The following is a 27,010-nucleotide window of genomic DNA, read 5'->3' as shown; positions in this document are numbered from 1 at the left end:
ACAGTAGGCATCTTCTGCCCCAAGGTGTTTTGCGCTGTTCAATAATGGCAGAATGTCCCTCATTCCTATGTCTACTGTTTGGGAAACAAAGGAGGACTTCAACCAAATGTTACAGTGTGAAATGCTGTTGCTTAGGTTGCCTGCCAGCCACTCCTCCATGCCTTCTCTCAGGGTACTCCATTCCACTGCCCTTGCTTCTTATTTTTCCAGCTGTTTTCGTCCCCTTCAATAACTAGCCAGTATTCCATGGCCATAGACCAGGGGTCTGCAACCCGCGGCTCCGGAGCCGCATGTGGCTCTTTTACACCTTTGTCGCGGCTCCGGGGCGGATACTAGTGAGGGGAGGAGGCGCATTGTGCGCCCCGACACTCCCCACTGTGGCGGGCGCTGTACTGGCTGTGACGTCACATGGGGGCGGTGCGTGCGTTAGTCACGCACCGTCCCGACGTCACCTTCCCACCCGCCCACCCGCCCGCTACATTGTAAGTCACTGCATTGAAAGGGGGCATGTATGCTGGTCACTGTTTTGAAGGGGAGTGAAGAACACACACACACAAAAAGGTAACTTGTTAATTTAATGTTTATTTCTATGAGGAGGAGTAATTCTGAAGGGTCACACAAAGAAATAATAAAAAAAAGTGACAAAAAAGTTATTTTTATAATGACGAGTTTTGCGGCTCCCAGTTTTTTTTCTTTGGAAACGGGTCCAAGTGGCTCTTTTTGTCTTAAAGGTTGCAGACCCCTGCCATAGACCATACTTTGTCCTAGTGGGCTTTTGGGCTTTAAAAAACAACAACAAAAATATTAGCCAGCCCTCTCCTTCACCAAAATAAAGTTCTTGTACTTCTGCGAACCCTGGCATTCCACAAACCTATTTATACCTCCTTCTGTTATACCTCCTTATACCTCTTGCAGTTTTGGGTGCATAAAGATTCATACTTTGAGAACTGAACCCATTGGCAGTGTTTAGGCGGCAACCATTTTGTGCGGGGGTTTCGTTCCTGACCACCGTGTGCATCGATGGAAGACACAGAAACCCACCCTGCTCCTTTCCACTTCTGTTCCGCCCCCACCCCCATTCTGCCCCACTTTTGGGGCACTTCTGGGTCAACAGCAACAAGCACGTGCATGATGGTCGCTGCCTGTATGTGATAGCACATTCAGTTTTGGTGCATAAAGTGAAAAAGGCAAGCAAATGAACAAAACTTAAGAAAAAATGTTTCGAAAGTCATCAGTTAGTGTGCAGATACAGTGGTACCTCAGGTTACATATGCTTCAGGTTACATACGATTCAGGTTACAGACTCTGCTGACCCAGAAATAGTACCTTGGGTTAAGAACTTTGCTTCAGGATGAGAACAGAAATCGTTCTCCGGCAGCGCAGCAGCAGCGGGAGGCCCCATTAGCTAAAGTGGTGCTTCAGGTTAAGAACGGACCTCCGGAACGAATTAAGTACTTAACCCGAGGTACCACTGTACTTTATGGACTTGATAGGTGCAGTGTGCATTGTGTTTGGACATTGTGCTTGGGTCTCTAAAGATCTATTCACTCTTGCACCTGACTTGAATGGATTCTGATAATCCACCGTATCTCTGAACTTGCTCACAGTATATTTGTTTGTTTGTTTATTAACTGCAGTTATATAGTCATCTGATAGCAGAAGTTCTCTGTGCAGCTCACAGAGAAAAACAATACTACAAATTGGATGTAAAACAGTAAAAACTATTACAGATTAATAAGAAATGTTAAAACTAAAACTCAGTTTTAAACTGCGAAACCTGAAAGACTGAACGATTATAACGTCATACCACCCTGTGGAAGCCATTCCATAACTGGGGTGCCACTACTGAAAAGGTCCTTTCCCCACCGTCAACTTGGTGTGATAAGAATTGTAAAGCACCTGTTTTCAAAAGAGAGAGGGTGGCTTTCTCCCCTCTTTTTTACCATCCTTTTCATTTTAGCTTTCTTCTAAATATACATCAGTGTCATTTACAGCAAAGAGTAGCTACTGCTGTTTCACATACTTGTTTGTTTGTTTTTTGACAACATGTGACCTTACGTTTACGTTTACAAAACCTGGATAGAATCTCATTGAAAAACCATTATGGTAGGTAGAGTATGAACATCTTTATGAGGTTTTGTCCTGCTGCCCTCCCATGCAGAATCATCTGGTAGTGACACTTCCCTCTGCAAAGAGAGTCTTTGGATTCAGAAGTCATTCTTTTTTTTTTTTTTTTTGCCATCTTGAGGTCTGAGATACGGATTTAGTTTCCTGGAGATCTTTACCTGAACACAGCTTAGTATTTTAAGTGGCTTTCCCCAGACATTTACAGAGCAAATATGTACCTAGATATTTCCATTTTTACTTCATTGCATTCTTCTAGAACAGCCCTGGATTTATAGACATGGTCTCTATGAAGTTTGAAAGTTATATATGTAGAGTATATTTCTTCCAGCTCTCACATGTTTTATGTGTTTTGTTTTGTTTTTATGAAAAATAGCTTTTCAGAATATACTGAATGTAGCACACAGTCCAGGACCGCTTCTTTAATAATTTGATGTAACCCAAAACAGCCCTTCAGCCAGTGTTTCTAATGTGGTTTTTATTCATTTGACGATGACATCAGTATCTTCCCATTCTTCTTTTGGTGGTGTTTTTAATAAAATGGTGTATGAGTTGACTGTCAGTGCCAATGAAGAATACTGATTCTCATAAGTAATGTTTCATTAGGCCAAATGAGATGTTGTGAATAAACATGTACAAAAGGACATGATGACATCTAACGTGCAAACAGTAGAAGCCTCGCGTCTCTGCTGCAAATTAATGTGCATAGGTGTGTTGGCACGGCTGTTTTCGATGTAGAGAATGTGTATTGCACAAGCTAGAAAGAATGGCAAATCTGGCAGATTAAATGTCAAACATTCAGGCTGACATTTATAGTGACTTTTAGCATGTTAAGAGATTTCTATTATGTAGTCAAGAATTAGTTATTTTTGCTGTAGTGTTTCAACAAAGCGTTTACAGTCAAATGCACCAAGCTGACAGGTTATTTATTATATTTGTGGTACTCTCAAGGCTTATTTTTTTGTTATGTTTATAAACATTGTAAATGGGAATATTATATCTCAAAGGAGCCAGTCTAAATTCAGCAAAGGGGAAAACGTTTTTACTTACATTTCCAGTAGAGGTTTTTGGTGTGCGTATTTGTGTGTGTGTCTTTGTCTTGTTTTACATTAGAAATCAATGTGCCACGTACTAAACCAATGGCTTTACAAAGAGGCTAGGCAATGCAAGACACACTGGCATACTAAAGCTGTGAGTTTGTGACTCTTCTTTATATGTATTCTAACCTGTTGCCTGATAGTTTTGAATTTTGTGTGTTATAAACCAAGAGCATCTCCCTTCAATGCTGGTACCAGGTGCCACCCAACAACTGTTGCTGTTGTTCTGTTGTTCATCAAAAGTATAAAATGTTGTATGTGCAAGGCCACATCAGAGTGTGAAAGTGGGGTTATGAAAAGTCCCTGCATGCTTTCAAAGCTGATACTTGTGAGAAGCTGTTGGTGAGAACAGGAGATGTGGTAGGACCTTGCTGCTTTTCTTGAATCTATGACGTCTTCCAGGGTCAACACATGTCAGGGCTTTAACCTTGGATAAGGACAAGAACTCGATCCAATGTTATGAAGTAGCGAAGAAAACATCAATCGGTGTTGTGCCAGTTTATGTGTGTATATAGAAGCCAAGTTAATCAGAATTACTTGTGCCTCTTTTCTCGCCTTTATATAACATCAGATTTTGCATTGGAACAGAGGTGGGAAATGTGCAGCCCTCCAGATTCTGTTGGTCTCCAACTTCCATCAGCCCCAGCCAACATGATGCCCTGTGTTTTAGTCCAACAAATTTGGAGGGACTTTGGTCCAACAGTGCACTAGAATCAGGGAAAGAAGTTAAAAATATGTCCTTCTTTCCACCTGCTTCTTTATAATTTTGAATTAGCTCCATGTGCTACAAGCACTTAATGCTGTTTGTTATGGTATGACTTTTCAGCAATAATAGTTTATATAAGGTCTACTTTAGTCTTTAACACTTTTCAAACTACAAATGAACAAACTTTGCAGAGAGAAGGGTGGAATGGTGAGACACCTTACTCCTGATCTAACACAGGTTTGGTTAAAAGTTAGAATAGTGTCTAATCATGCAAAATTGTACTTTACTGTGAAATCATGAGTCCTGCTTTTTCAGAGTTCCCACAGTTCCCACACTGATTGAGCCCTTCCATTGCACAAGAGCAAGCTCTGTTCCAACATTCGTGGAAATGGACTGCTGCTACAGTCCAACATACCCATGAGTATTTAGGCTATTCACACTGATTGTATAAGGGCTCCATAACAGTGATCCCCAAGTGGTGATCCACTTAGCCCACACAGGGGTTGAATGGCACTATTCACGTAATAAAAACTACCATAGCAATATCAAAATTTTCAAAAGTAGGGGGTCCACTGCTTAGCTTTTGAAAAACAGGGGGTCCACAGAACTTAGCTAATTGGGAACCATTGCTCTATAACATGGTAAACTCTAACAGCTTTAAGATTCTGCTACCAAGTTATTTGAAATGTTCCTTCATCATCATGTCCGTTTCTAGTTCTTAATTTCAAGTGATATGTTAAAGCATCATGCAAACCATTTGAGTAGCAGCTGGGCAATAGGTTGTCTGTCATATCATTCCTGCCATGTTGACAATAGAGGTTGTACTGTGTATGATTTGTGATGTAGACTGTCCTGTCTTCCATAGATTATAAAAGGTCTTGTGTTTTTAGATATAATGATGCATAGTGAAAGCTCAACCACCTAAGCTAACTTGCAAACTTTTTAAAAAATCATTTTTGTGACTCTCAGCATGCATGTTTTATTATGTCTGCACTATTGCTATTAAGATATACAGAACCACTTGGTGCCAAAACAATGCCAAGTTAATGTGGATAATACTTACTCCTTGATATATCATGAAATAAATCTTGCTTTAAAAATCATTCAGCGAACAGTATTACAAACTAACTACTTTAAAAATTGTCGAGGTGATTAGTCTTATGTCTGTAATGCAAGTAGATAGAAAAAGTCCTGATTGTGCCCAGCTTGGGCTTTCCACGTACATCTTGTAGAAAATATATTTTGCAGCTGTTTTCATTGACATCTTATCTAATAACTGAAAATCCCACAATGGATTTATGAGAACTTAAACCTGGAAAATAGCTGGAAGTGAGGCACTGCATAATTGGGCACAAGGACTAGAATCTGGGTAAGGAGACAGAAGACCACATAGAACAAACTATTGGGATTGGGCTGTGTTTTTAGTAATAGTATTAGTGGTAGTTTTCCACCATTCATTTATGGGAGATTATGCAACTATTTGCAATGTTATCGTATGAGAACATGGAAACTTTTAACAACAGGGATGTCCCCAAGCTGGTCATTAACTAGTTTCCCTAAAAAAGTGGGGAGTACAACTTAAATTAGTCAAAACTATCTGGTGTTTCCATGGGAGTTAAAGAGAGGGGCTGTAGCTCAGTCGTAGGCACAGGCTTTTGCATATTTCCATCAGAAAGAGACTTCAAGAAGTAAGCTAAGAAATACTGTGCCTGGTGCCTTGAAAAGCCACTGCTGTAGGCCGGGGGTCTGGCGCAACACATTGCGCTGTTTCTGAAGCGGCCTCACTCAACTCTGTTGCAACCTTCTACACCTGTGGCAGGTGACTTCTGTCACCTCCTCCCTTTCTTCCCTGACCTGGAACTTGCTTGTGCCAAGGCCATCTTCTCTCCTAAGAACCAACTGTGAGAAAGGAGGTGCTTCCTTTGTGTAAGGCTTTGTGGGGGAGGTGGTTCCAGACACTGACACTGCCAATTTGCTGCTCAGGTGGCAAATCCTGCTTAAATTTTAAATTTAATGTTGAACTTTAAACAGGATTTGCCTCTATTTTGGCAAAGTGGAAGTGGCACAGGAAATTTACCCACAATGCCTCACTCTGAAGATGGGCCCCTTCCAGAGAGCCCTGTTGGAGCACCACCAGCTGTTTCTCTCACAAGAGCAGCCCTCCATGGGTGATGGGTGGATTGGTGAAAGGGCAGGCTTTGGACCTTGCCTGGTCAACAGAGCTGTATATTCCACTTGCCTCACTTCAGCCTCTGCAATTCCAATGGCCTCAGGAACTCTGACCTGGAAAACAGAGCCCTTGAAAACACTTTGCTCTTTGTTTTCTCTATCATGTGGCAAATGAATTTTAAGATGACAGAGCCACCACTATGCAGAACCATTCAAGCAGCTTTTGTATTGCAGCTTTTTGTCTTTTAAAAAAAGATAGTATTCAAAAATTGCAAGCTGACATAAATAATTGATGCCATTTTAGAGCAAGTATAATTTAATTTTGTTTTGTTTTTAACTCTAGATTTATGCCAGAACACAAACTCGCCCATATTGAGAAGATGCATGGTACTCAAGGAGATGGAGATGCCTGTCTGCCTTTCCAAGAAAAGAATGGTGGAATAAACATCAGCGCCTCTGACCTTAGTCCCAGACATAGTGAACCACAGTCTGGACTTCATTCCCTGGGACCGGAGGGGCTGCCCAACCAACTACTGACACTAGAAGATCTGGACAAGCCTACATCTTTGAAAAGCACAACCCCTTGTCAAGAGGAAGATAGCCAACATGCAACTTACAACCTGTGCAGCGTCTCAGGTAGTTTGGACCATCTGGAGAAACCTTTGCACATTGTTTGGCCACACAGATGGTAAGTATAACACCAAATGAAAATGCTGTATCTTCAGGCGAGTTATTGCATACAACGTTGATTTAGTACCAATATTGTTTTGCTCTGCATGTTATATCTTTGGAAAGGTAGTGGTCTACTGAAAACAAATGATGTCATTTAAAAGCTGAAATTCACAGCAGGCGTTCAGCGTACGAGAAGCGGGATGGGTTGTGTGGGTGGGAAAGAAGAGGTATAGTTATGACATTGAAATGATATGTAAAACGCTGAGAACTCTGTTTCAGAGCATTTCAGTCCACTAATGATGTTTAATATGCAGTGTTATTTAAATTATCTTAATTATACTAATGTGACTGACTAGGTGTTAAAATTCAGGGCTATACTATGCTGCTCTGTGTCGTAGTTTTTTTATATACCTGTCCAGATTTTTAAAACATATGCACATATGTAAGGCTCTGTAGATAGACGGATAGAATGGAATATTCCTACCCGAAAACTGCTGCTTTTCAAGCTGTTGACACAAATACCTGATCACAAAATCTTCTCTAAACTGCGGAAAATCTACCACGCCACATAATCACTGCAAATATATAAAGTTTAGCTTGACTCCCACCATAAATTAGGATTTAAAGAGGTAAAATGTCCTGATAATCTTCCGGTATTGGGCACGAACATTTTAATCTAGTTTTTATTCCTCACAGTTTGTTTAATCTGCATGTGGCCTGATTAGAGTTCACTTCATCCACAGATTATAGTCTGTTTATTTCAGAGATGCTGGGTCGATCAGTAGGTCAGATTTTCTGAGAGCAACTGTTCGCAGGTGAAGCAATAAGTACACCACACCGACAGGGCAAATCGCCTTTGCAGAGGATTTGACTTCCAGCACATTAAAACTCCAGAAGCTCTCCCAGATGATCTGCAGCATCTGGTACCTAAAGGGATTTTCATCTTTGACTCTAAATGTCTGAACATAAAATGTAGGAATTGGAAGTCGATGTGGAATCTGTCTTTGGATTTGTTTAATCAACTTCACACTTCTTGTATAGCCTTTCTCAGGGAGCTACATTTATTTTTAATCATATTTTATTGCTGCTAGCTCAAAAATGCTGTATTCTCATAGGTTATTTTACAATTTGATGTACTCAGGACAGATATTAATTGCAATTCCACTTGTGGTCAGGATTATGACGTTCACTAATCTGGTACTATAGTTCCTAGTTCTTTTTCTTCTTCTTTTTACAGTAAAAAGGTGTGTCAAGGTAAATGCCAAAACTCTGATGATTCTAAGCCTTCCTCTTAAAATATATATTTCCTTTTCCCCAAGTTGCAGACTAAATGAAAAACAAAGCATTTGCCCTCTGTTTATTCTGCATTCTGCATAAAGGAGGGCAAAGCTAAATTAATAAAACGAGCAATATTAAATTGAATAATTCCTTTTCTTTCTGTGTGTATTTGGGTTTTTGTTTTGTTTAATTTAATTTAATTGCCTAAAGTTAGTTGCTTAAAGAGATGCAGCCTGGTGTTTGTGCACATGCTTATTGTTAAAGCTAAATTATTTTTAATTTGGAGGAGAGGGGAGGGGGGGGGAAAGCCACATCAGCAAGATCAAATGCCAAAATATAAAAGTAACACATTCATCCTTACGGGTAATATAGTAAAACATTGGAAACTTGGAGGTTGCCAGACACACAGCTAACATTAGGGCTAATTTTGAAAATCTAGCGTGCAGTCAATTTTACTGATGCCTGGGGACATACAAGGTAGAAGCTGACAAGAGAACTAATTTTGTTTGGGTTATTTACTGCTATGCATCATCCACGGGTTCCCGCCTGACACACGGCTATATGAAGGGGAATATTATCACATACTAAAAATTTATGTTGACATTCGATATTTGTTCAATATGTCAGCAGTATTACTTTCATAATCAAAAGAGTGAGGAAAAGAGAGGGGGGAGAAAGGCACTTTATGCTCATATAGATATATCTTTTTAATAACAGTCTATAAGGTTAATATAGTTTACCTTTGAGAGTATACAATGAAAACAAGCAGGGTTAGCAGGGAAAATGACAGAAAGCATCAACCCGAGCTGTTTGTTTGCCATTACCTAAGCGAGCCATGTCAGCTCTCTGGCCCGCGTCTGATAGCTATTTGTTGTACAGAGAGCACAGCATAAAAAAAAAATAATATCAAACTCTTAATACTATTGTGTGCCCATAACCATCTGTCACTGCTAGCCTGGAGATGAGAGGAAGATTACGAGGAATAAACACTGAGCCGCCGAGCATTGGTAAAGCCTTCGGGCAAAAAAACTCTTGTGGGGACATCAAAGACATTCTAATTCCGAGGCAGTCAAGGATTACAGTGTGTAACCTGTGCTGACAACAGATAAATGACTGGCAATATTGTGCCAGAGCTGTTGGGTCCTACATAGAGTACTGATGATGATGGTGATGATGATGATGTTATCTTGCAGAATGGACTCTGCTGGGATAATTTTATGATAAAACACTTTTTTCAAATGCCACTGGGTCTAGGCAGACATTTACTAGCTACAGGGGTAGCAATCAGTTTCCTCAAAATTTACTGTTCTAAGCCCATTAGAGTTCCAGCGCAGCCAGGCTTTTCAATGAAAATCTGAAACGCCAATATTTTCATGTCTGAGGAGAAGCATGCGTGCAAATGGTTAGGGGGCTCGACTTCGACCATTTAGTGTTAGGATGCTCCAGCAAATGATTTATGTAAATATGCTCATAAAAATGCAGGGTTTTCCCCCTCCCCTCTCTTTTATAATTTGATGAATATGAATTAGTAAATTAAGAATTTTAGTTCAGTGCTCATTTTATACCCTGATATCTTTGGTTTTGTGGGGGAGCATCGATAGAGAGCCCAGATCATACAGGTAAACAGAATAGGCTCTAAGCGACCATTGGGATGTCAGATGAGACAGACAGGGACACACACACACACACACACACACATGTGATTCACTGCATTAGTCACTAACGTTTTTCTGTGCCTTATTCGGGCATTTGCAGATTGAAATATTCCCTTCCGAGGCCCTGAAATGATCTCATTAAGCAAACACCAGGTTTTGGTAATTGATGTAATAGGGAGGATGTGGAGGGGCTGTGTGAAAATATTGTCAAAGTGTGCTGTTACTCCTTCAAGATGCTTTCTCACCACTGTTATCATTTCAGCCATTTCTTTGCACTAGACTACTTTCCTAGCAGTACTTCTGCAGAAAATTACATATGCTTCTAATTTTTCAAAGTTAAGATTATTGTAAGAGGTGTTTCTTAAAAAAAACACCATGCTGTGCTTCCAGTTCACCTAAATATGAAAACCTCTTAAAATGCAGCAATACCTTATTGTGATATTTCCTTACCTGGATCACAAATTGTTGCTTGCCTCAGTTCATCGCAAACAAATGCCCTGACCCATATTTCATCTTGGGCCATTAACTATATGGGACAAGATGCTCCTTTCATCAGCCAGTCCAACACTGTGACCTGTAGCTTTGCACTACTGTTGAAAAGGAGGCCAGGACTGAGTCCTTTACTTTAGCAGTAGCCACCCACCCATGGCCCATTTCCATGCCATCTCATGGTCCAGATTAATATAAGCTTGCCACACCCAAGGACTTTCTTGATACAATGGGGAGTGTGGCAAAGCCCTATGTGTTGCGTCCTCTGAATGATGATGATGATGACAGACATTTTAAAATCCGTTTCAAATGTCCAAGCACTTCACACAGATCATTTCAGAAATTATTTGCACAGTCCTGTAAGGAAAGCCTGTATGATTATACTTATGTTGCTACCCTGATGCTGCAACTGATAGTAGTGCAGTTGAAATCAAGGAACAAGAGTTGAGATCCTGACCCTGGCATATGCTACTGCTGTCTGATCCAATGCTGCTTGGTGGTGGTGCTAGCCCTAACATTGGTACACAAGTCCTCATGATGGAAGCTGGAGTCTAGAAATATTTGGAGGGCCACAGTTTCCCCACCACTACCTGAAATAGGTAAAGGTAAAAGGACCCCTGACCATTAGGTCCGGTCGTGGCCGACTCTGGGGTTGCAGCGCTCATCTCGCTTTATTGGCCGAGGGAGCCGGCGTACAGCTTCCGGGTCATGTGGCTACCATGACTAAGCCGCTTCTGGAGAACCAGAGCAGCACACGGAAATGCCGTTTACCTTTCCCCCGGAGCGGTACCTTTTTATCTACTTGCACTTTGAGGTGCTTTTGAACTGCTAGGTTGGCAGGAGCAGGGACCGAGCAACGGGAGCTCACCCCTTCACAGGGATTCGAACTGCCGACCTTCTGATCGGCAAGTCCTAGGCTCTGTGGTTTAAGCCACAGCGCCACCCACGTCCCTACTACCTGAAATACAAACACATTAATTATCGAAAGAGCTTGTGTGGATTTGAGTCCATCAGATGTAGTCAGTGTCCCTCCCCCCCCCCCCCACGAACTTCTCTAAATACACGTGTCTGGACGAAATTGTGAACAGTGAGGGCAGAGGAAGATGAAATGCAGGGAGAACAAACAGTGACACACCATTAACAGGGACCAACGCAAACTTCTGACACTGGCAAACTACTAAAAAAGTTTTTTTAAAAAGTTATCCTGATTCAAGACAAAGGTGACAGAATTGAACTTACTTATTTCTCCTCTGAGAAATGGTTGTAAACTATTGCATTTCAGACCTATGTGTGCTGGACTGTGCTTATAACATGGTAATGTAACTTACACTACTGTTTGGTGGAAAGCTGTTCCTGATTAGGCAGAGGTCAGCTGGGGGTAGAACAGGTGGGGACGAACATAGTCATTCACTTTGCCTGACATGCCACAGTCTTTCATGCTTTGCCAAAATATGTGAAAATAATTCAAGTTACTGCAGTCAATTATTTGAGTCATATTATTAATCTACTAAGCTCCCTTTCATGTTGGCCTTAAAAGACCAGCTAGATGTTGTTATGAGTGTAAAAATGGGGTTCTCAACCCCATCTTTTGCTTATAAGGGAACATGTGTTGTGTTTACAGGGAAGAGTCAGGTGGGAGTGGGTGCTTAACCTTTTCTTGCCTGTTTCTTCTTTCTGGAAATGCTGCTCTTTGGTCAAGGATAGGGAACTTACGCCCCTCCAGGTGCCATTGGACTACAATTACCATTAACCCTGCTATCATGGTTAGGCATGATGGGAGTTGTAGTCCAACAACACAGGTTCTATATCCCTGCCTTATGTCATTTTAGATGTTTTCTTTTACCGGGGAGTAGGGGATGTAAAAACCAGAAACCAAAGGCCTCAGGTGGCAGCTTTAGGGAAGAAGACTCTGAAGGATAAGCAGTCTTCATGGTTTCCCATTTATTCTCCCTTTTATTGCCCACCCACTTCTCCACCCTGGAATCCTCCCATTGCCTTGGCAGGCATGGGGCTTGGACTACAGTTCCATTAGTGACACCACAGACAGAAGAGTACAGGTGGCAACCATTTTGTGCACGTTCAATTGGTGTGTGACCAATTTTGGCCCTGGAAGGGGCTGAGGAGGGGGCGCTTATGTGTGCTCCGCTGATGCATGCGATGACCAGGAATGCAACCCCCATGCAAACAGGCAGTTGCTTATAATTTAGATCTAATTCAGATTCAATGCATTCAATGTAGCACGGAGGTAGATTGTTCCCTCAAAACAAGCATTTTGGCTTGCCCATGAGAATGACCTCACCTCTCCACCCTCCACATGCTGTTTTGGGGGTTCTCCTAACCCTCCAGAGCAGATTTGGAGAGGGTGATGGGGAGACGCGGCGTGGTGGGAAAGCCTTTTTCTGCTTGCGGGAATCCTTGTGCAGACTTACGCTAGCGCAACAAGTTAGTTCATTATGGCCCACAAATCGTCTCACACACTGACAATATTCTGCTCATATACAAGGTTGGAATGACATGTGTTTCTCAGGTATACATCCACTAACATATACATCTATAATTAGGTGTATGCGTCTCAGTAGGTATGGGTCTCAGAAACACTGACAGTCCATTCCTGTGCATGTTTACTTGGAAAGTAAGTCCCTGCAAGTTCAATGGGGCCTCCTTCCTGGTACATAACACCACTACACAGGTTCTCATTCAAATGTGCATATTTCAAATTGCATTCTTTCACTTGAGGGGAGAATAATTTCAGTTATCCTGATCACAGTAGAAAGCAGTTTTCTTTTTCAGTGTCTTTTCTCATTAATGTAGATATGTTTCTAAGATGAGAAATGATGTTTCTTCTAATTATGGTTACATATAGTTAATTTCCTTTTTAAGAGCTCGGTGTGAAAGGCATTTTCTTTTATAAAGCACACACAAAAAAGTGATACAGCTGATGTTCCTGTTGCCTTAGCAACAGATTTATTTATTAGGGTCTGAAATGACATGAGTTAATATACCACATACCTGCTGATCGGCATACTCTCCTATTTCAGCTCCAGTTGACAATTAAGTCCTGGACAGCTACAGCCAGGGGTTAATGTTACTCATTAGGAGAACTAGGTCATTACTGGGAAATCAAGGCGCTTACAGCAGCATGGATAAAATACAAAATTCAACACCTCGACGAGTGAAGGGTTTTTATGTTAATTAACCTTATTTTCCCTGCATATAAAAAATATTTCATGTATGCATATGACAGAGGATCAATTAATTGAAAAGTAAGCTTTTGCTGACTCCCCACCCCCTCCTCTCCTCTTAGTTGTCTTCATTTCCTTTGGAAGGGTTTCATTATTTTAGGGAAAATTCTTATGTCTATATGATGAGTAAAAAGGGTATTAAAATTAAGAAGGGAATCATCATGGAAATCAGCTTTACCACAAGGGAATGGGCAAATAAAAGCCTTGGAAATGAAAATAAATAAGCTTTGCTAATACCTCACCTAAGGAACAGAATATAAGCCCATCAGAGCTTGGAGATATTCAGAGGTACCACTTTGATTCTCTCTATTAAGCAGTTAGTTATCTGACCTTCAGAAACTGAAATTTTTGAAGAACTAAATTCATGTTGGTGATGGTAAATATCTTGTTTACAGAAAGCTATCTGGTAGGTTTAGCAACACAATGGATTTTTTTCTTGCTGCTGCTATTTGGGATGCGGCTTTTGGTTTCTGGAAATATTAGATATATTTGCCACAAGTTTTATTGAGATCACTGAGCAGGCGTTTTAACTTTTATAAGTCGCAAATGATTTAGTGAAGCTCTCCTTTTATTTACTGTGTTTTCAGCATTTTTCTGTTCTGACACAGAAGAATTTAAGAGGCTCAAAAAGAATTATATTCTCATATTCTTTATATTATACCATTGTCTCCTCAAAAACGTTTGGTTTTCCCCCATCGTATATCTTCTTAAGACCAACAGTCTTAGGTATTCAGAAACTAAGATATGCCTCCCTCATTCGTTCTTAAAAGTTGAAACTGATTGCATGCATATGACTTGGTAGAGCACTCTTTCTCCATAGATTTGTTCAGGGTTTGTGTAACTTAACTAAGCAGAGAGGAGAGACTGGATTGGGGATATAGAATTTATGTGTACAGGCCTTCCAGTCCCTGGACTTCCCTGGCACATTGCCCTGCCTATTTATGCCCACCAAGAGGGGACGCGGGTGGCGCTGTGCGTAAAAGCCTCAGCGCCTAGGGCTTGCCGATCGAAAGGTCAGCGGTTCGAATCCCCGCGGTGGGGTGCGCTCCTGTTGCTCGGTCCCAGCGCCTGCCAACCTAGCAGTTTGAAAGCACCTCTGGGTGCAAGTAGATAAATAGGGACCGCTTACTAGTGGGAAGGTAAACGGTGTTTCTGTGTGCGGCTCTGGTTTGCCAGAGCAGCGATGTCACGCTGGCCACGTGACCCGGAAGTGTCTCCGGACAGCGCTGGCCCCCGGCCTATAGAGTGAGATGAGCGCACAACCCTAGAGTCTGTCAAGACTGGCCCGTATGGGCAGGGGTACCTTTACCTTTACCTTTAAGAGGTACTGGAGAAATAGGGCACTCTTGATCTATGCGTGGACAAGGATTGTTTTCTAAGAAAATAAGAAGTTTCCTCTTATTGCAGCCATATCTGTTTGGAACATCACAAATTGACCCTGTGGAGATTTATTTGCTTTAGTCAAGATATCCTTTCCTTTTTATGTTTTACAATTTCATAGAATTGTAGAGTTGGAAGGGACCCTAAAGGTTCATCTTATCCAATCCCCTGCAATGGAGGAATCTCAGCTAAAGGATATGTGACAGATGGCCATCCAACCTCTGCTTAAAAACATCCAATAAAAAGAGTTCACCACCTGCTGAGGGCGTCCGTTCCACTGTCAAACAGCTTTTACTATCAGAAAGTTCTTCTTGATGTTTACACAGAATCTCCTTTCTTGTAACTTGAAGCCATTGGTTCAGGTCCTAGCCTCTGGAGCAGGAGAAAACAAGCTGGCTCCATTTTAAGATCTTTAGATACAGCCCTTTAGATATTTGAAGATGGCTGTCATATTTCCTTGTTGTCTCCTCTTTACCAGGCTAAACATCCCCAACTCTTTCAGCCGTTCCTCATAAGGCTTGATTTCCAGACCCTTGATCATCTTGGTCACCCTCCTCTGCATCCTTATTAAATTGTGCCACCCAGAACTGGACGCAGTACTCCAGGTGTGGTCTGACCAAGATGGAATAGAGTGGTACTATTACTTACCTTGATCTGGACACTATACTTCTGTTGATACCGCCTAGAATAGCATAGTTTTTTTGTTGCTTCCCCATTCTCCTCTTCAGTGTGTCAGACTATGTGAGTCTTTGCAAGATCTACCCTCAAGAAACTGAAAAAGCCTAGCATAAACTTCAATATGCATATCTACCTCAAGAAACCTGGTCAGCTTGCTACAATGACTATCAATTGGAAAGGTTTTCTAGTGCATATGAAGGCCTCTTTTTCTTTACAGGGACCCCAGTGTCTGTGTCACCCTTTGCTTCCCCTTCCTCTGTCTTCTCTGCCCCCAGCTGTGGGACTGTTTCTGAAGCTACAATGTGAGCTTATATACTGAAACGGAGCATGGTTAGCTTGTTCCTGAAGCCAGGTCAGGTATCGTTCTTTTGACAACTAGCCCTTCTTGGATACACATCTTTACCATATAGGACAACTGCATATTCCTGTACTGCAGGGGGTTGGACAAGGTGACCCTCAGGGTAACTTCCAACTCTACAATTTTATGATTCTATTTATATTTGTTTTTTTCTGAAAATTCCTGTGGTGTAAGCTAGCCACAAATCAAGAATGACCTTCTTTGAACCTCAGGAAGTACCGGTTTACTCTTCCATGTGGTCTTGGCAAGTAGTATGCAGATGTTTCCTACAATTGTAGATATATGTGCATTGCCTAGAACCCTTCGATAATACATTGCTCTCATACGCTTGCCCTCTCACCTCCATCTTATTTGTTGCTTCCATCTCTTTTCTTTACACCATGTGACTCCCATTATAATTATTACAGAGGTAACCAATGAAGTGCTCTCCAGAGTTCTTCAGGTTACAGTTCCTTTTAACCTTTACCATTGACCATGCATGCTGGGAACAATGGGAATTGGATTCCAGAATCATCTGAGGGGGCACCACGTTGGGTGTCTCTGGATTATTACTTACATCTGGAGTATTAGGCAACTACTATACAAAATGGAATCCAAGTTTGTGTCAGCACACCTCCGCAAAAGAATCCTGTTTGCAGCTGTCATCCTATTGCCTCAGACAGAAAGATGTGCACAACATAAGCACATTGCAGCCAGTGGAAAATATATAACACAAATGCTTTGTCATCTCTACTAGCTTCTAGTCCATTTCTAGGTCCAATTCGAAGTGCTGGTATGGACCCTGGAGGCCACTAATGGCTTGGGCCAAGACATGTATCTACCCCAACTTTGAGATCGTATTTAGAGGTCCTTCTCTGGATGCCACTACCCAGAGTGGCTGCTAATGAAAGGACCTTTCCAGTGATAGTACCCCACTGTGGAATGCCCTCTTTGGGGTAACTTGCCTGACACCCAGGTTATTGTCTTATTGGCAGCTGACAAACATATTTTATTTTCTTAGGCCTTTTAATGTTTTATCATTATGAGTTAATCCTTTGTTCCTTGAGTTTTAAGTTTCATTGAGCACTTCTACTAGCACAGTGCAGAGCAGCTGATTTGTGCCTTTCAATATCACTACCACTGTTATATACCACGGCCAATATCTTCCCACTGTAGCTTCATTTACCTCTGTAAAGCTTCTCCCAGTATGTGAGTTGCAGGGAATTGCAGAACACTGGATTCCACACCTTGCACAAATGTGTAGCAACTGCTGGATACAACATGCTTGATATCCCAAGAGAAGGAGGTTGTTGTTGTCAAGAGATGTCCATGAAAACAGACAACCAGAAGATGGGTAGATCAAGGGACTCCCAAGTGGTATAGAAGTTTTGAGCAGCTTAGGAGAAAGGCTTAAAAGTCTACCTGTGTGTCAGGAATCCTGCTTAAAAGCCTGATAAGCTTAGGGACAGTTGTATGTTAGGGCTAGAGGATTGTGTTCATCCAATTTTGGTTCGTTTTTGCTACAAAGGTACTGGAGAGGGGTATACTTTGTTGTGGCCTAGTCTCCCTTCTCCAGGCAGGTGTTTGGGCGATGGCTGTCACAGTATCTTAAATGCTATGTTAGCCTTTGCTAACATCTCTCCTCCTTTATTTCACATACACTCTGTGTGATCACAGCAGAGGATGTGGTTCTAATGCTCCTTGTAGATTTTAATGCTGAGAATGTTGTTAAACTCAGGAATATTCATGGGGAGAAATTTTCCTAATATACTGGAATTATTGAATGGAACAAAACAGGTATCCTTTCAACTAGCCAACTCCAACTGATTTAAACTGCGAAGAACTAGAGAGCTGACAGCAATGTAATATTTTTTAAAGGAAAAGGAATGTTGTGAATACATCAGCATAGAAAAAAGAGCTTTATATACCAATAACTGCGTATTTATACCTTAACTTCAGCTGGAAATATTAGCTTGAAATAAAACTGTGCAGAATTGAATTAACTGGCCTTAGTAATTGATTTCGCTTAGTGTTGGTGTGTTCTTGGATACCACCACACATGCCATGTCCCTTTTCGTTCTTAATAGATTTTCTTGGCAGATAATGGCTTCTTCTCTTGTGCTGTTCACATTAGCATTCTCACCAGAAAATATTAGAATTTGATCCTTCCTTCATGTACCTGTTTAAAAAAATGAAAACCCACCTCGTGCCCAACACACACACAGAGAGGCTCTTACGTGCTTTTAAGAAAGAGATCTTTATTCAGGCAACTAACGGTACAGCAGCAGACACAGAGTTCTGGAGTCCAGAAATCAGGCAAGATTTTCAGAACTAGACAGAAGCAATGTAAACGTCCCAGCAGTTTCCGTGCCTCATCTGCCAAGCTTTTAAATGACGTTCTCGCTTGCAAGACTTACTCGCTTTGCAGGAATGTTGGGATTGCAAGTGTGCGCTTTTTGGGGGGTGGGTGATTCTGCTCTCATCTGTGAAAGCATCACCTGGTTCTGGCAACAATGCTGCACCCTCCTGTTCAGGCTGTTGATCAGTACCTGCCACCTACTGAGTTCCTCCCCTCTTGGCGCCCAAAGCCCTTCTCAGCCTCCACATAGGCACTCTACTCCACTAGTAGGTCAGGAAAAGGAGCTGACATCCCTGCTCTCCCTGCTGAAGCAACTGAAGTCGGGGTACAGCAAGGAGAACCATAAAATGCCTGGGCACATGGGAATATTGTCTCTTAGTGTCAAAAGGCTTTTGACATTGGTGCCATCCATGCCTTTTTATGGAGTTAGGGCATAGCAATACAAAAGGCTCCCTCCATTGGTTGCCTCAATGTAATAAAGAGGGCAGGGACTCCACAGACAGGGCTTTTACATACACATGCATGCAAATATACATATACAGGTGCACACTGCCCATAAGACCTGTACCGTCATGTGTTTTTAAAATAAGAACGAATTATTTTGGTCGATGATCGACCATGGCAGCTACTGTCTTTTAATCCACATTGATTGGCTGTCCCATGTCAGTAACTGGATACTTGGCCATGTCAGCTACTCTGTACACGATACTGTTATTTCTGTTCAGGAGATCATCAATGGTTTTCACAAATTATATAATAAACACTGTTGTTTAACTTTAGAGTAAGGATTTGCTTCTCTCCTACCTTTGATACCTTTGGAAATGAGCAAACTCTGGTGATGTGATGAGTGAAAAGATCAGCCCCCCTCCCCCTCCCAGGCTCTTATGAGCTGCAGGTATGTTTGAATACTGTTTACCTTATTAGCCAAAGACCAATATGTCTCTACCTGAAAGGGAGGTTTTCTTGTTTTATTTACTGATACTGAGAAAGGTGCATTGGTTAGGCGCTACATATTTGAAAAACAGTATTAAGCCTGCCTCTTCCCCCTGCCACCTCCCCATTTTGAATTTTCTGTACCAGTGAAATACTAGAAAGCTCCTTTGTTAAATGTTTTAAGAAGATTAAGATTGACCTTTTTAATATTGCTTTTAGCTCAGCTTATTTATAACCCTTTCAACATACACAATACCTTTAGAGATTTGCACGCGTGTCAGTTATGTATGAAATTATATTGTATCATGATGTACCCTAAGAGACTTCATTTAGTGAAAAGCGAGGGTAGGGAAATGCCCCCCCCCCCCGATTACAAAGGCTACAGTCCGACGTGCACTTAGGAGTAAATCCCTGAAATGCATGGGTCTTACTTTCTAATAAATATGGTTAGGATTGGGCTGTAAATTTCTCAACTGCGTCTATATTCGAATTCGTACAAATTTGTCTTCCGAGAGAGAACAAGTGGAGAGTTTGTGGTGGAGGAATGATTACTTTCTGAGCCCTGCTAGACTTGCACTGGCCCAGGCAGAATGTGAAGGGTGGCTTTTTATCTCTGTCCCCTTCTTTCCATCAGGTTTGTTTTCCCTGCCTGTTCCCTAGCAATTGGTTCCAATGAGACAAAAAAGAACTACTCTGGTTTCCAAGGCCTGCATAATTTTTCTCCCCTGGAGGCATGTCTTGAGACTGAGAGGACCTAGAATATGGTGTATCTAAAGTTCCCCCTGCCCTTAAAGTCTGGATTGCCCCACTTTGGCTCCCACCACTCTCAGAACAGAGAGAGCAGGTTTGCAACAGCAGCTGGGTTTTATGCAGCCACATTGGGGCCCATTGTGAATCTCCCTCTCTGGCCACAAAAAGGGCGGTCTTCAATGTCTCGTGGCCACCAAGCCACTCTCCAAAAGAGGATAGCATTGCTTCATAAAGGATCAATCAATTAGTCGTCCAGGGAAGCATCCCTCCCGGTTTCTGAACAATGCAGCAACTCTTCCTGAACTTGCAAGGAGATATATAGGAAGGCCACAGTGTAGTGGCCTTGGTGCATTTCTCATCCTCTTTCCGAGTACTCCTTTTATGTTTTTGAAATTGCCTTCACATTTCCTTGGTGTCGAGTTATCTTGGTTTTTCAACAACCGGACATGCAGAACCGCTTGCTTTGCAGGGTCCTTGTAGTCCGAAGGAATGGGCTCCTATTCTAAGATGTGATTCATTATAGTTAAGGCAGTCCTGGCAGAGTCTCCTTCATTTCTTCTTCTTCTTAGTAAGCTCGGACGAAAGAAACAACATGGCTTTTCTAGGCGGACTTACCTAGTTCTGAGCTTGTACAACTTGCTCTAATTGTACAACACCCTACATAGATCTACTTTGTTATACAGTGGTACCTCGGATTAAGTACTTAATTTGTTCTGGAGATCTGTTCTTAACCTGAAACTGTTCTTAACCTGAAGCACCACTTTAGCTAATGGGGCCTCCTGCTGCCGCCGCGCCGGAGCACGATTTCTGTTCTCCTCCGGAAGCAAAGTTCTTAACCTGAAGCACTATTTCTGGGTTAGTGGAGTCTGTAACCTGAAGCGTATGTAACCTGAAGCGTATCTGACCCGAGGTACTGCTGTACTTTAATCACCACTGCTTCTTTTTGCACCTCTTTTGAAATGTGTTCTTTTTCCTCCCTCACCAAAAATAAAATAAAACTAGATGGAAGAAAGTTTGTTACGTGTTTGTCTCTGTGGTGTCATAGAACTGTGTGCACTTTTATAGTATAGGTACAATTTTTTAAAATCAGATTTCCCCCTTCCCTCCTCTTCTGGCTTTATATAAAATATCTGAAACCTGACTACATTTTTCGTCCCTTTTTCTGCGATAGCTTTCACTTCGTCACCTTGCTTCAGAAAATAAGTGCCCCCAAAACAAAGCAACTGCTCCTTTTTGAGATATTTCCAAATCAAAGTCCTGAACCATATATGTCTTTTATCACCTGATGATGATGATAAAGTCCTACCTTGGTTTTCGAACAGCTTAGTTCTCGAACGTTTTGGCTCTCGAATGTCGCAAACCCGGAAGTGACTGTTTCCGTTTGTGAACTATTTTTGGAAGCTGAATGTCCGACGGGGCTTCCGCATCTTCCTATTGGCTGCAGGAGCTTCCTGCAGCCAATCAGAAGCCATGCTTTGGTTTCCGAATTTTTGGGAAGTCGAACCGACTTCTGGAACGGATTCCGTTCGACTTCCAAGGTACAACTGTACTTGACCTTTCTGTATCACTTTGACCAAAGTACTTCAAATATGTCACCTTGGGAATCCTTACAATTGCCCGTTAATACAGTCATTATTATTGGCTCAGTATTGGCCCTGAGCAGGCATGGAAAACCTGCGGCTTTCCTGATGATGTTGGACACCGGTTGCTGTCTGCCCTATTGCCAGTGGTCAGAGAAGATGATAGTTGCCGTCCAATAACATCTGGAGGGCCACAGGTTCCTCATCCCTTCTTGGAGGTTGCTTGTCAAGGGTGGCTGTGGTGTGCTTTGTGCTGGAGGCATCTTGCCTCGCACCCCATGCTCCTAATCACTACTCTGCAAAACTCTACAAAAGCTCTCGGTGCCTGAAGCGACACTGGATTTGGCTTCCCATAATTTTATGTTTGGGAACAGCCTCTATAAATACAAATATATTGTTGTGATTCTAGTCTTTTCTCTTGGCAGTGTAAAAAGTTGTTGAATTATCAGCACTTGCGTCTGCTTTTTTAAAGTAACAATCCTACTGAATCTGTAGGGTGTACAGTTGCAAAGCATATCACAAGGCATTCCTTATTATTACTGGAAACGCACACAAGCTGGAAGATGTACAACTTGTTAACGCTAATTCTGTACATATTTTTTATATATAGCAATCCCATTCTTTAGACCTTACAGCTTCTGATTTGAAAACCTGGGAAAGTAATGTTTAATTAGGAGATCTTTGTTTGACATCAGATAACCAAAAATATTGACTGACTTGGAAATTAACACATGCAGAGATACAGATGCCATTTAGCATGAGATTTCTCAAGTGATATAATTATTAATACTTCTGATAGTTATTATGAGATAAACCGGCATATTCATTCCTCATAATTAGCCTATGGGGGCAGTGCACCACTTCTACCACTAGACTGTCATGTTGCCTATAACTTAAGAATAAATATGGTAGAAGTTTCTAAACAAAGGGAAAAAATGCTTGAAGGGCATCTGGTTTACTTCTGGGCGAAGAACAGTGATTTAAAACAGAACAGTTAGATCAAAAGGCAAAATATACCTTCAAACGGGTAATCGCTCATTGTACTATTAATGTAAGTAGCCAGATTGTAGGAAATGATGTTCATTTTCAACATGTTTAGGTTTTGTCTAGATGGCACCTTCCCACACAGTTGATTTATGGTTTAGTGCTAAACCAGAAATGGAGGTGGGCTGGGGGACTGGTGGGGGCTGAGTGAGACGAAGGGAGTGTTGCAGAAAAAAGGTACCAATGTAAACTTAAATTCCTTGTAATATTACCATTTGAACTATGCCACCCAGTCTTTTTTCCCCAGTCTCTCTTCTGCCATTTGAGCTATCAGGAATCAGTCACATTTGGTACGTGTAAGCAATTTCTTTCTATTATAATAGAGGAATATTGGCTTTCTAAGGCCCAGTCTTAATTACCAACCCACCTTAAAAATGCTTGTGTTGGAATGTGTAAAAAGGTATACTGCCAGCAAAATCACAAAGCATTAGTCTGCTGGAGTTAAAGAGCTGTGCAGCCTGATCCTATGCACACTTGCTTGGAAACAAATCACACTGAGTTGGGATGGGACTTAGTTGATATAATAGAACTGTAGCCATTGTAGAGGGATAACATAGCTGCAAATGCTTAGGGCGAGCTTTAGTAAAGTACTAAAGCTCAGTCCTACGCATTGACAGCCATGTTATCCCTCTACAATGGCCGTATAATATAAGGCTATTTTGCAGTTTTTGCAGTTTGTTTTCACTGGTCAAACAATATAATAAGCAACCTATTTTCTGTATCAAAGCTTGTCCTTACTTCCTGGTCATTTTAAAAGTGAGTTTCCTGAAGATGCAAACAGGTAGAAATCTGTTGCAGCATGAGATTACACTAAAACCATGTCCTGGTCTAGGGCAGAAGCATTTTCAGAGCCAACTCATAACTTGTTTCTTCGCAATGATTCTGCAGTTGAACCGCATGCAAGATAAGCATGGCATAACTCTAGCATATAAAGGTGGCAGCGCTATCATTGACTGCTCTGTGTGCCAGCAGTCTCATAGGCAAACAGTAGGGGCCCAGGGTGAAGCCTAGTGTAAATTTGTTCCACTCTCCATGAAAGCTCTTGCTTTTGGTCATCTTCAAAAATCACTTACCTGCTGAAATTTCTGCAAAGGCTTTCCTCTGATATGAGTTGCCATTGCATTATACTGTGAGCTGGTTTGGAGGAAAGTTTGACAAATGTTTTGTTTTGTTTTTTCAGCTAAAATATCCCAAAGGGAAATTATCTCCATTACATGTTATGGGGGGGGGTGCTTATAAACAACTTTACTTGGAAGTATGTCTCACAAATTTCAGAGAAGCTTTCTTCCAAGAAAGGATGATAAAAATTGCAGCCTGAAAGCATCTTGAAGTCTGACATTCTGCAATAGACTTTGAATGCAGTGCAAATGTTGTTCTGATAAAATGCAATGTTCTCTATAAATAAACAATCCAAAAGTCAAGGTGCACTTTGTTTTACTTCAAGGGAACACGATAAGGATCCCGAAAGTTTCTTTCAAGTACTGCTGAAAATGAAAGAGATGGGCCTCAGTTTTCATGTTTCTGTCCTTGGAGAGACCTTCACCGATGTTCCAGGTATTTATTTATTTTTCAATCTCTACATTTATAGATATCACAACAGGCAATTCTGTAATTTTCTTTCCTGAAAGTGAGCAGTTGGGTAAAAGTGAGAACTTGCAGCACAGTGGTAAATTAAATATGTATGTATATAAAAGTTAGCAGCAATTGTTTTTTGTTAAGAGCTGCTAGCAACTGCATCCTCAATGCTGCTTTAACTGTGAGGAAATGCCAGTGATCTCAATGGGACTTACCGTATTTTTCCGTGTATAACACGATCTCATGTATAAGATGACCCCTATTTTTGGGAGCCCTCAACAATTGTTGAACTTCTTTTGTAAGTTCGCTGAGCTGTTGAGCAGCTTTTCGACGATCCCCCGCTCTGGCTGACAGAACTGGTGCCATAATACACCACATACGCACCAAATATTCTTCCTAAACCGGGAGGAGCGGGTAAGTAGCCTCCTCTCCGACATTTCCCTGCTACCGCCGCAGCACCAGCCTTCGCTTACTTAGCATATTAACCTGTGTATAAGATGGCCCTCAATTTATCACAAAAAGATCAGAAAAAGGTCTTTCACTTGCTATGTAATTTGTGCCTCTGCCCTGCCTTTAGCTCGGGGGGGGGGGGGGGGCAGTTGTGTGCCGTGTTTTTGATTTTTTTTAACAACAGATGTACATGTACCAAAGAGATACCAGGAAGAGTGATTCCATTTCAATCTGATGTAGCAGAAAAGTGGTTCAGAACATGGATCTAGACAGCAACCTAAATAGTAAAACTTTCTATGTGGTCATTCTCCACATGTTTACAGTGGTACCTCTGGTTACGAACTTAATTCGTTCCGGAGGTCCGTTCTTAACCTTAAACTGTTCTTAACCTGAGGTACCACTTTAGCTAATGGAGCCTCCCGCTGCTGCTGCGACACAAGCACATGATTTCTGTTCTCATCCTGAGGTAAAGTTCTTAACCCAAGGTACTACATCCAGGTTAGTGGAGTCTGTAACCCAAAATGTTTGTAACCCAAGGTGTTTATAACCCAAGGTACCACTGTATTTTATAGAATTGGTCATCTACACAAAAAAGGGCAAGTAACACACATTGGGCGGCAGGGGACGGATCCAAGTAAATAAACCTAGAAATGTTAGAACAACCATAGTAGCTGTCTTTGGAGATCAAAAACTTTTTTTAAAAAAACGTGTTGTGTATCTGTTTTTAGGTACTACAGTTATAACTTGGAAGTCGAACGGAATCCATTCCGGAAGTTCGTTTGACTTCGTTTGAAAACCAAATTGTGGCTTCTGATTGGCTGCAAGAAGCTTCTGCAGCCAATTGGAAGCCCTGTCGGACTTTCGACTTCCAAAAATAGTTTGCAAACCAGAACAGTTACTTCCGGGTTTGCAACATTCAGAAGCCAAAACGTTTGGGAACTAAGCTGTTCGAAAACCATGGTACGACTGTAGTTCCTCCAAAATTGGTGAGTCACCTAGAAAACTCTAGGTGTAGAGGAGCTATATAAATAAATAACAGAACAATGTTGTTGTTGTTTAGTCGTTTAGTCGTGTCCGACTCTTCGTGACCCCATGGACCAGAGCACGCCAGGAACTCTCTGTCCTCCACTACCTCCCGCAGTTTGGTCAAACTCATGCTGGTAACCTCGAAAACACTATCCAACCATCTAACCCTCTGTCGTCCCCTTCTCCTTGTGCCCTTCATCTTTCCCAGCATCAGTGTCTTCTCCAGGGAGTCTTCTCTTCTCATGAGGTGGCCAAAGTACTGGCCACAGAACAAAGTACTGGCCACAGAACAATACAACCCCCTTATTTCCTTATCCTGGACAGAGGTTGCACAGGGTGGATGTGTCTGTCCTCTGGCTTCCATTGGTTTGGGAGCTCCATAGATAAGAAGTGCCCCAGTGCACCCACCCAAATGATAGGAAGGTGGTGGTAGCTAGTGGAAACTTCCAAAATGGGGCATTTTGGGGGTGGGGTGGATCTATACAGGATCCAATGGATCCTAAGTCATCCCTGCCATCATTACATGGTGACAACAGGTCTTTTCACTGCACCAGCCTGAAAACTGGCACAGCAAAGGGGCATTTTTAACCTGGCCCTCAGCTTTTTATCCTCTCTGGTGCAAGCAGTGAGACTGTGCATGTGGACTCCATCAAGCCCTGTCGCTGCTTTCCACAGGTTAGGATAAGTAAATAAAATGTGAAAGACTCGGGCCCCAGTTCACATAAATTTTAAAGAGCCGAGTGGCTAAGCCCATACACCTGTGCTGTTCAGCTGAGAACCTTATTGCATGAATTTTGTTCTTGGGTGATCATACAAGTACAAAAAAGTATTGTATGAAGTGATCCTACATAGCCTAGGGATCTCAGTGCATCCGTTTGAATTTTGCCATATATAGATATCACTGTAACCAGTTTTTCTCTTTAACAAGACCACAATTAGTAGAGTTGTTAAAGCACCGGTGGTCTGTTGCCCGTAGCTGGTCCGAATGGTGGGAGACTTTCTTGGCTTTGTGGCAAAACAAACAAACAACCTAGGTTCAAGTATTATAAATACGTGAGATAGTAAAGTAAAAGATTACTGCTTTCTTGAAAGTCTACCCCAACTTTTAAACCGCAAGTAAGAGCCTGTTATATTTACAATATCATTAAATTAGTCCAGTTTAATGTTCTAACTATTTGTTTATTGCAGCAAGGGACTTGTAACATATTAATCTGCTTAGTGAAAAATGCATCTGTGTAGCCACGGAGTTCTCTAGGTGCTCATAAGTGCGAATACTATGCCCAGTTTTGATTAGAAGATTCCTGCAGATTTCAGAAGACGCCAATGCCTCAATCTGGCCCATAGTCACACATTGGTATACATGTTTAGTTGTGCCAGAATGTGGACTGAGGACATGTGAGGATGCATGGCTAAAAACACATAGCATGCGGTGCGGATGGACAGCAATTGTATCCTGATTCACATCT

At 41.7% G+C, this 27,010-nt stretch overlaps 1 protein-coding gene across 13 annotated transcripts in view; it reads left to right on the top strand.

Annotated features, from left to right (window-relative positions):
* The window catches only part of QTMAN (queuosine-tRNA mannosyltransferase), a 347,554-nt gene that overhangs the window by 148,343 nt on the left and 172,201 nt on the right, over positions 1 to 27,010 (top strand). For all 13 annotated transcript variants that reach the window (XR_013394557.1, XR_013394552.1, XR_013394553.1 and 10 more), the window contains 2 exons: positions 6,440 to 6,784; positions 23,938 to 24,047. Coding sequence is in view for 6 of the 13 variants with exons in the window: in XM_077935819.1 (XP_077791945.1) it covers positions 6,440 to 6,784; positions 23,938 to 24,047 (455 nt within the window). In the remaining 7 variants the exon portion in view is untranslated. The remainder of the gene's footprint in view (positions 1 to 6,439; positions 6,785 to 23,937; positions 24,048 to 27,010) is intronic.

This window comes from Podarcis muralis, chromosome 1, assembly GCF_964188315.1.
Source record: "Podarcis muralis chromosome 1, rPodMur119.hap1.1, whole genome shotgun sequence".
Classification (NCBI taxonomy): Eukaryota; Metazoa; Chordata; class Lepidosauria; order Squamata; family Lacertidae; genus Podarcis; species Podarcis muralis.
Note: the sequence above shows the minus strand (reverse complement) of the source record. Positions and strands in the feature narration are given on the sequence as shown.